This window comes from Rhamphochromis sp. 'chilingali' (genome assembly GCF_963969265.1).
Source record: "Rhamphochromis sp. 'chilingali' genome assembly, chromosome: 2".
NCBI classification, from domain to species: Eukaryota; Metazoa; Chordata; class Actinopteri; order Cichliformes; family Cichlidae; genus Rhamphochromis; species Rhamphochromis sp. 'chilingali'.
This window is the reverse complement of record NC_137930.1, coordinates 28417884-28428602: the sequence shown is the minus strand read 5'-3', so window position 1 is coordinate 28428602 and position 10719 is coordinate 28417884. Positions and strand designations below refer to the sequence as shown.

General features: G+C 41.3%; 1 protein-coding gene across 3 annotated transcripts in view; it reads left to right on the top strand.

The window, feature by feature from the left end:
* The window catches only part of sh2d3ca (SH2 domain containing 3Ca), a 46218-nt gene extending 35499 nt beyond the window's left edge, over positions 1 to 10719 (top strand). For all 3 annotated transcript variants that reach the window (XM_080874477.1, XM_080874476.1, XM_080874475.1), the window contains exons 3-12: positions 1930 to 2079; positions 2860 to 3137; positions 4067 to 4194; positions 4310 to 4682; positions 5882 to 6011; positions 6201 to 6316; positions 6785 to 6956; positions 7049 to 7160; positions 7239 to 7445; positions 8573 to 10719. In XM_080874477.1, the coding sequence (XP_080730603.1) occupies positions 1930 to 2079; positions 2860 to 3137; positions 4067 to 4194; positions 4310 to 4682; positions 5882 to 6011; positions 6201 to 6316; positions 6785 to 6956; positions 7049 to 7160; positions 7239 to 7445; positions 8573 to 8748 (1842 nt within the window). In that variant the 3' untranslated portion in view covers positions 8749 to 10719. The remainder of the gene's footprint in view (positions 1 to 1929; positions 2080 to 2859; positions 3138 to 4066; positions 4195 to 4309; positions 4683 to 5881; positions 6012 to 6200; positions 6317 to 6784; positions 6957 to 7048; positions 7161 to 7238; positions 7446 to 8572) is intronic.

Here is a 10719-nt window from a genome sequence, read left to right as displayed (position 1 = left end):
GTTTTGTCCACCCAATCAAAAGTTTAAAAAAAAAAAAAAGAAAAATTTTAATCCACGTTAATCCACAACTTCTGATGCACTACCTGCACACCGTCTCACTGTTTGTGATAACTAACACTCTCAACTGCAGAACGTGCTTTAACTGTTGTGTTACAAATTAGTGTTCTAACTTTAGCTTACCTTCTGTTTTTGTGCTTTTATCAGGGACAGAATCAAAGCAAAGTTTCCAGCAAAGATGCCTCAAAGATTAGCTGCAGCTTGTAAACTGACTCGCTTTGATCACACCAAAGCTGTTTTGACTACCCTGTTTAAGAATGGAGTTATCTATGATATGATTGAAAAAGTTTTGATTCAGGCTTCATGCCACAGCCTCTTAGATGCGTAGTATGAATCTTCTTTTTTTTTTTTTAAGTTAATGATCTAATGCTGCCATGGTTTGTATCCCCCCCCACCTCCATCACTACCAATTCATTCAGAATTTCAGTGAAGCGATTGGAGTGTTTTTTTTTTTGTTTTGTTTTTTGTTGTGGGTTGAAGTGGGTTGTCCTCCAGTAGTGTTAGTTGAGCGATTACTTGGCCAAAGTTCTGGCTTTGAAAGCCCAGTTTAAATGCTTTACACACAGAGTGACACTGATTAATGAATCCCATCATCTGTCACAGCTCAGTAGAAATTGCTTTAGCATTGAGGAGGAGGAATCTCTGCCAAACAGACAGCTGCGCGTGTTGCTGATGTACGCAATTGAATTTCACAGCTGGTGACTAAGACATAGATACAAAGAGACACACAGCCACAGACTCTGATGCACTGCATGCACATGTGGAGAGTATTTCATAGACGACCTCTGTCTCTTGATAAACCTCTGTCTCTTTTTCACGCGCACACACACACACACACATAGAAACACAGATTCAAATCAACCATCTGTGAGTCTTTCCTCTTTGATTTACATAAAATATTCATTTATTCATGGATTTACCCCAGTGTAAACTTGGGGAAACCCCAGCCCCCTGCTTACAAAACAATGCCTAGTGGATAGATCTCAGGCACCCTGTGGATGGTTACTGTACATTAGCTTTCATAGATCCCGTTCCTCCTTCTTGATCATCTTCCTTTTGTTGTATTCTAGTTTATTGCTCAATATGGCTTTCCTTTTAGACATATTTGTTAATGTCCTTTTAAATCTATACTGTTGGTATGTTTGAAAATGGTAGAGAAAGAATATTGTGCCCTTCTGTTGAGCCTTTGACCTGTGTTTATACTGCCTCCTGCTGGTATCTGACACTGCTAACCCTGGACTGTGTTGCCTTTCATATTCTGTGCCTTGATTTCTTTTATTGAATGAATTTAAAGCTTTGCACATTCTGCTTTCTCTCCCTCCTTGAAGGCTGCTGTAAAGGGAAAACTGCTGAGTTTGAAATATTTTTTTTTCCTTCCTGTGTGGCTACTAGATCAATATTTGTGATTTCTTCTCACAGAAACCATCTGCAGTGTTTAGTAACAGCAAGATGTACAGCCCAGAGGTGTTTCACTAACACTAACAATGCTTCTGGATTGCTTGTTTTGTCAATAAAATTTAAGAATAACTTTCTTTTTATTTTTTATTTTTATTTTTTTTTTACAAATAGTGCTGAACTCTGAAATGCATCTTAAGAAAATCAATTATTTTATCCTTCATGGCGAAATCAAACTTTCCTTAGCAGCACGGCAGACAAGTTTGGCAGCTAGACAGATAGTTGTTTTATTTTCAGGAACACAAACTGTCCTAAGGCATTGTTATAAATAATCACAATCCTCTAAATTCAATTGTTCAACAACCAGAGTGTCAGAAACTAAACGTTCACGCACAAGCTGTAGCTCAGATCAGTGAGCTGTCTTGCTTTCAAGCTTAAAACCATCCTTTCTGTATTTTTTTTTTTCTCCATCTATAGGTATCAGAGACTCTGGTTTTGCGCAATGGAGACTTCCTTGTGCGCGATTCTCTGCTCAACCTGGGTGACTATGTTCTGACCTGTCGGTGGGATAATGAGGTGCTACACTTCAAGATTAGTAAAGTCCTGGTGAAATCCAATGAGACCAAGGTACATGTTCTTCTTTTAGGGGCTTAATAATCGGCACTGCTTGAAACATCATCTAATCCCTGTTTACTTTGTTGGATTCTACTTTAAATGTCTTTTTGTTTAGTCCTCGAAGATCAGAAAACCACAAAAAGCTACCACTGGTCTTTTAAGTTGCATGAAGTCCCTTCATGATGGTAGCAGCAGAAGCACAGGCGTAACTAATAACATTAACAATGGCTCTGTTACACTTAGATGCCTCAGTGAGTTTTCCCACTGAGTCAGCATGCACAGTACCAGTGATGGCATCAGAATGGAATCCGTGCATCCATCTTCAGTGTTGTTTCACCCTTGTATGACCTGCGAACGTGTCCTCTGTCTTTACCGGTTTGGCGCCTTCCTCCCATTTTCAGCTCAACTAAGAGCTCCGTCAAACCTGCGTGCAAACAATCGTGTTGTACCTGCAATATTAATCTGAATGGTGTTTTTTGTAGTTTTATTTGTGTTTATGTGCATGCCAAATCCATCCATTAGAAAGGCTTATTTTCTCTTGCTGCCTCTAATGACTGAGATAATTACATGTGGAGGCTAATTTGGCACAGGTGTGCCTTGTTGACCAGCTGTGCCTCTGTTAGTTTTTGTTTCCAAGCTTTAATTGCTACACCGCTTATTGATGTCTTCTTCTTCTTTTGAAGCACTTACTAGCTTCTTCTACGCACTGTACTTTGAAAGTTGTATACACTGAATTTTAGAGGGATAGTTGGCTTTTGTGCGTGACACAATTTCTTATTTCTTCCTCTCCAGGTGCAGTACATGTTGGAGTCTGATAGTTTCGACTCGGTACAAGAGCTTGTGCGGTTTTACGTCGGTCAACGCAAACCGGTCTCCCAGTCCAGCGGCGTCCACATCTACTGTCCAGTAAGCAGAACTCTCCCTCTGCGCTACCTAGAAGCCACTTTTGCCCTCTCCAACAGCAAGCAAGGCTCTGCCTACTCACCGTCCAGTCAGAGGGGAGCGTACATCAAGAGGAGGAGTGTCACTATGACCGATGGGCTGACAACTGAAAAGATCATACCTCACAGGTGAGCCGAGTGATCTGGGAGTCAGGTCGGTGTTTAAGCGGAGATGCTGTTCAACCCGCAAACACCCCCTGCTGGACAGATGATAATAAAATCCTGATGATGTTCTGCAGTCTTGTAACGTCATTGTTGCTTTATGTTATATACACGATTAGTGACTCAGACAGTCAAAGTCCAGTTGAGACACCAGTGGCAACACCAGAACCAGAGCCGGAACCTGTGCCCAACTGCAGGTTGTGTGTGTGTGTTTGTGGCACTGGTGTTGTTTTTGAGCACAGAGTTAGTGCACTTACCTTTCACATTCCTGAAGCCCCCCACCCCTCACTTCACTGACACCATTAGCACCTCCCTAATAATCAGAGTGAAGCTGCCCACTGTCTTATTCAGTCCTGCACTGGATCAGTCAAGTTTCAGCGACAAAGGGTGTTTGAAACTTGAAATTGAATCTACCAAGGAGGAGCAGACAAATACGTTGTTGTGTACAGTGTAAAAACATGTTGACCTTATTTGTATGAAATGGATGTAAGGCACATTGGATAAAATAACTGGGTTTGAAAGTGGGCGTTACTGCTGATAACGGTTTTAATTGGATATGAATGGCGATTGTGAATCTTAAACGTTATTTAACTATTTTTTTTCACCAGTTTAGAAGAGATTAAACTGTACTCCACGTCTTTGCTCCTGCTTAAGTCACAAACTTGATTTTTGCTCAGAAAATAACACATCTATTTATCATGACGACTAAAACGTCTCCCTTTTCTCTCACCAAGAATAAATCCGTACATCCTTAACCACACCACTCCTGTCATCTGAATCTGAGCTGCACTGCTTTATGAGGTCCCCTATATTACCTTAGCATGATGTTAGAGATGTTAGAGATGTTAGATTTTTAACATCTCTTTAACATCTCTTTAAAAATGCTGTGTTTGCAGCCTGTCGACGATCCACCACCATAAAGACGCAATGCGGAACTGTGCGATGAGCATGGACCAGATTCAGGAGTATCGTTGCCCCTTGTCACCTGTCGGGGAAACCCCATTGTCTCCGGCGTATAGTGCTAGTAAGTAACCAGGCAGTCACAGACTCAGGCGCATAAATAAAACATAATCATGTTCCCTAACTCACTCAGCAGAGTTTTTAAGGTTCCTTTTTGCTCTCTCTCTGTTTCTCTTTAGTCACCAGGCAGAGAGCCCACTCAGGTGGGCGGGTCCTGGCTGTTGTCCCTCCCTCCCCTGTGATGCGTCGCTCCAGCGACCCCCAAGTCAGCCCCTCAGCCAGTGACAACCCTCCAGAATTTCCCCCACGTACCTCTCACTCAGCACACTCCTCACCGGCCCATCATCCCAACTACCAATCACATTCTTCAGAAACAGCAGGGAGCTACTGTGACCTCAGACCTTGTCCCTCTGGGCCCCCCAAACCACCAACTAAAAGCTACGTAGAGCGATTGAGAGTGGAGGAGGGGACAGTGGAGGGAGCAAGAGAGGAAGGAGAGGGGGTGTTCAGCGCCCCACAAGTGGAGACATCTTCCTCGTTTAAGCCATCCAGGTACGAAACAATAAAGCCAGCCTTCCAGATTTGTATTTCATGGTGTTTCCATATTGTATATTATATGACGAGGACATACTCCATACTAAAATGCATTTGTGAGTTTTATGATTTGTCTTATATTATTGCTTGTTTTGAGAGGAAAGGTCATGACTATGATTCGGTTTTTAGTTTTTCATAATTCTTAATGAATTATGGCCATAGGACGAAGAGTAGGCACAAAAAATGTGAAATTTTTTCTCGGTTTGTTATATGTTGTGTTATATGGCTAGATTTAACATTTGGACTGACAGATATATCAACAACTGCAATGTTTTAGACCTAGCCAGAAGGCAGCTGTTACATGAAAGGATATCAAACAAAACCAGCTTATGTGTTACAAGTAACAAGCAGGGTGAATAGCCAGCCTATCGTGTGGTCAGTATACAGTTAAGGAAGGTTGAAGAATATTCTGCTCAAAGGGCAATACACCTGCTGACATTTAGTTATAGAGTGCGAAAATATGAGTGAGTGAGGAAGTTTTGACAGGCTCTGCAGTAAAGCCATGAATGAACGGAGTGGAAAACAGGCTTGAGTAAGCAACTGATAATCCTGTGGGGAAACAGCCCGAGGCCAGGCTTTTTGCTCTGGTCATAGGCGCAGCAGATACTGTATTTCATTGGGCTTGCGGTGCCTTAAGAGGACACAGCAGATGAAGCTTGTAAAATGAAAATGACAGGATGCACCGAGTTGGCAGTACCTCTGGCTATCCTTGTGTTCCCCTGTGAAATTCTGGTGCAGGGGGAGATTTGCTAAATTGGTGTGAGCAATACTGGGGAAAAATGGCAGGAAAAAGCTGCGGTTGTTTTGGACACATCACATCCCATGTACCAGCTGATATTACAACAGTATACTCAGATTGCTAATGAGGATGGTCAATATTATGAGTACATGTATTGGTGTCAGCAGATGATGAGCATGAAATTGCACAGCCCCCATGCTCTATGTTTGTGCTCACTCAGGGACCATTTTTGCTATTGAAGGCACTAAATTCTATTAGGTTACAAACTGAGATACCGGCGTGAGCCCCGTAATCAATTTAAAGTCATGTCCTCTCAATCTTTTTTTAAACAAGTTGGGCCTCTTCTGGTATCCTCGCTAGTGCCCGTTTCCTGTGCTGCCTTGGTATTTTCTAATGTGGTGTAATCGTTCTTGTGCAGGTATGAGTCTTGCCTTATGCCGGCTGAGAATAAGCCTCTGGAGATGTCTGTATTGAAGAGAGTCAAAGAGCTGCTGGCTGAGGTGGATGCAAGGGCTGCAGCTAAACATATTACCATGGTGGACTGCACGGTACGAAGAAAATACAGAAATAAATACACGCAGCTAACGCAGCAAGCTTAAACTTATAAGTTAAACATAAATGCATACTGAGATGCATATTACTGCCAAAGATTTATGTACCAAAATAAACATGCATGTAGCCCAACAGAAATATAAGCATAAAACCATGAACACACTTTCTTCTCCTTTATTTGGCAGGTTGCTAGAATATTAGGTGTAACCCCAGAAATGCAAAGGATGATGGGAGTGTCCTCAGGGCTTGAGTTATTGACTCTACCACATGGACACCAACTGAGACTTGACCTACTGGAGAGGTGCAGATGCTTTTTCTTTTTCTAACATCTTCCTTTATGCATCACTGAGTAACCCTTTCATTAATCCAGCTATTGATTATCTTTTTGATTCCATTCTTATTCGTATTCTGTAAATCATCGCCTTCAATTACTCTGATTTTCTGCTGCGCTCCCCTTGTTCCTCTGCTTCCATAATAAATATTTCTTTCATGAAACAGCATGGGAATGCAGTCAAACTTGTTATAAAGCAAAATGTGAAGCATCACCCTACGCATTACAGCTCCCTTTTGCTCAACTATAAGTCCCATTCTAAAGTTTTTGTAAAATTATTTAGAGTACTTTAAATAATAAATTTCTTCTTCTTCTTTTAAAAGGCTCCTTCAGATTATTCCAACTCACTTCACTCGAGTGATGTGAATTCAGGATGGCTTTAATAGACCTTGACTTGCCTCTGAAATAAGTGTTAAACAAATAAACTTTGTTTCTCAGGTTCTACACCATGTCTATCATGATGGCTGTGGACCTGCTTGGCTGTACAGGAAGCACGGAGGAGAGGGCGGCCCTGCTCCATAAGACCATTCAGTTAGCAGCAGAGTTGAAAAGCAGCCTGGGCAACATGTTTGGTTTTGCTGCTGTGATGAGAGCTCTGGAGCTCCCGCAGGTAAGAGAGTCAGAAGCCACCGTCGTTAGCGTGGAAAATCCGTGAAGGCTAGCGCCAAACGCATTCTAATTTTGTGTCTTACACTCCCTCAGATATCCCGTCTGGAGCAGACATGGGTAACCTTACGCCAAAGACATACAGAGGGAGCTATTCTATACGAGAAGAAACTCAAGCCTTTCATGAAGAATATAAATGACGGCAAAGGTGAGATTTCTGTGGCTGGTTGGTCTTGTACAAAAATTCATTGACAGCACTAAAGTCAAAACTATCCCGTGCTTTCAGAATCCAGTGCTCTGTCCAACACCACCTTCCCTCACATCATTCCCGTCCTGTCTTTACTGGAGCGTGGTATGGCTCTTGGGGATGTACTGGAACCCTGGGAGAGTGCAGAGGTGGGAGTAGATGTAGTCATGTACCACCTAGAGGCAGCTCGCACCATCGCACATCACGGGGAGCTCTACAGAACCAATGCAGAGACGAAATTACAGGGTAAGAGGAACCTATATCCAGTCCAATATTTTATTTATTTTCAGGTTTCTGCAAAACTAATGACATTGTAGCTTTTACTGCAGGATGTAAGTTTTGACTAGTGGGTTATGTTAATTGCAGTCACTCACAGTGGACCTTTCCTTTGTGTTTGTGCTGTAGTTGATTTTTGTAGGATTTTTAAGACTTATGTGACAAATTTGATGGTGCTATAGCCCAGTGGCGTAATAAATATATGCCATAGCCCTTGTTTCCTGTCAGTAATCAGTTGGTTGTTGCCAGCTTGACATGTTGTTACATCTCGATGCGTTGCTATAAATGTGTGTTCAGTGTCACAGCATCACTGTGATGTAATAACCGTGTGTGGTTGCTACCATGCAGACTGTATTGACCTCTTAATATCCCTCCACTGATTCTCAGTTTGAATCAGTTACTGCATTATCGAACAATCTGTCAATAGCTATCAGTTCACATCTGTTTTCCGTTATTCTGCTATTGATCACCGTGACCTCAGCTTGCTCCTTTCATCAACAGTTCTACAGACCAGAGTGGAGATGCTTATTTCATGCTGTAAAACTTAGTTCAGCTTAAACATTTTATGGCCAAAATCCATCTCTAATCCATTTTACAGGTTAGGGTTTGGGAGTTGTACTTCCTTTTATTAAGCGCTGGGTACATTTACGTTGATTTCCCTGTAGACTTACTGCAATGCGTGGAATGATCATTAAGCGTGGAAAATTCAGCAGCATCGGCAACGGAAGTTATCGGTTGTCAAAGCGCCAGTTTTAGAGCTCTCGGCCTTGTCTCACAGTCTTCACCAGCAAAAAGAACTGGCTCACATGTTTGCAAAGTCTGTCATTTGGTATTAACTGGTCATAAACGGTGGGGACTGGGTGGAACTCTCTTAGGCCATTTTTAAAAAATTGAGTTGTGCTTCTCTGTACAGTTTTTCCATCCATGTTTTATGTAATTAAGTTTTCACATTTTATTTTATTTGTGATTTTATTTATAAATGCAGTTTATATTTTCATTCACAGTTTATTGTTGATGTGGTTGGGTTACATATTTAAGTTTGCAACAGTAAAGTTTGTTAGATGCTTTTTCTATAAGTTACTTCCTCTCCTCTCCAGGAATTCAGGAACGAGCTGAAATACATGACATCTTCCAGACGGAGTTTCAGATGCGTCTGCTGTGGGGCAGCCGTGGCTCTGAGGGCAGCCAATCGGAGCGTTACGAGAAGTTTGACAAGGTCCTCACCGCCCTATCACACAAGCTAGAGCCTCCTGTGCGTCACAGCGAGCTATAGCACCTGCCCAGACAAACCTACAGGGCAGGTGCTTTAGTTTACCGCTCATAGTGGTATGGCCTTGTTTTGCATTGCAAAGGATGGTGTGGGAGTGCTCAGTTTGGACACTGAAAAAGGTGAGAGTGAAAGAAGAGGCAGCTAAAAGAGTGTGCAGTGAGCAAGAGGAACACGGAAAGGGTCTCGCTGGCAATGTGTTGCACTCACTGTGGATTTAAAAAGAGGTACAGAGTCTCTTCCGTTCCCCTTTGTGGACTTCCTCACTTACTGCTGAAATATTCAAATGAAAAGGGAGAAAAGATAATCTAAGCGGAACAGAAGATGGAGCAGAAGGGTGACCAGTTTTTCTGGTACAACATTTACACTGTGCCAAACCGAGGTGCAGAATTTGGCTTTGCTCCTGTAAAACACGGATACTCAACTGCTGTCTCACACTGTAGCCAAACTTGCATAGCTCATGTAGATGTTTAGTCTGTGCAAATGAGTGAGTGTTTGTCTGCTGGCAAGTGTGTTTGCGTTTCTTCATTTTTGTATGTCATTAAAGTTTCATGTCTGCTTTATTTTTTTTGTCTTATTTATTCATTATGATCAAAGGATATCAAAACATTATGTACATTGCTTCATGAAACTGAAGAGAATCTGTCAGTGCTCATTCTGAGGGAACCCTGCTCATAAAATCTCATGAAATATGTATCATGCAGTCCCACTGAATCCCATTAAAAATGTATCAGGCATGCATTAATAAATGTACCAGAAATGAAACATTCACACAAGTTATGCAGCAACTTCAACATGAGGGTTTTGTGAGTGGTTAAAAACATTAAGAGGTCAAGGCAAGCTCCCCGAGTTGCCTGTTTGACTTAGCCTTCTCATATTTTCTGTCCTGTGCACCAAAATGAGCTAAAACAACATTACAAAAGACAAGAGAAATGTAGCGTTTACATTTTAAATTTAGTGAAATCAATGTCTCAGTTAAGATGTAAACATTAGGGAACATGCTTTAGTTTGAATCTGGCTCCGTTTTGCAAATTTGCTGAAAAAAAAATGTTTGATGCATGGATCCAGAAAATGTTACGCCAACTAAAATGTTGCTTTAGTAGCAATTCGATAACTTCCGTACAAAAATGTGTCAAAGTCAGGAAATGTAACATTCAGTGCAGATATTTTGTGTCTGTGGAAAATCTTTAAAGATGAATTAATAGTGCCACATTTGTAGTACACCTGAAAAAAAGCGTCTACTGCTGGTATGTTTGAATTTGTGTTTCAGCAATACAGCTAAAAATGACTGAAGAAAGTTTATTTCTTTGGGGTTACATTTTGCTTGACTATCCAGTGTTATGTTTTTGCTTTAACATTTGAAGGGCCTGAGAGGGCTAGCGCTAACTCTCAGAGCTATGCAATCGTTTCAACCAAATGCTGAGAACCCTGGGGAAGAGACTTCCATTGTGGATGTTTAAAAAAAAAAATTCTTATAACTGAATGGATGAAAGTCAAATCAGAATTCAGTTAAACAGAAATGCTTCTGAAAATTGTCCTTACTGGGATATTCTTAAATAGATGTTCGATTTGCATTTTCTAGTTTGGGATAAGCTGTACAGATCTAGAGTTCGTGAAGGAAGGAGCCATGTGACAGTCCCACTGTGGTCCAACAGGGGGCGTGGTTTAGTCAGCAAAAAACAAAAACAAACCCTGAATCATGAATTGTAACATTGAAGACCTATACGTGAAGAAATGCCACTTTTATTGTGTGTGTGTTTCGAGACCAAGAGTATGCCTACTGGTTTAGGTTTGATTACTGGTAACATTGGTTACAGTGATGTAATATGTTTTTATTTGTCCTCTGTCGAATGCTGTACAGGAAGCTGCTTTGTCAGCATGTCAAGAAATGATTGGGACTGATTTCATTTATTTTTTTTCTTTTTTCTTTTTTTTACGTCCTGTACAGTTCACTTTTTTCAAATAAAATTGCTTGTG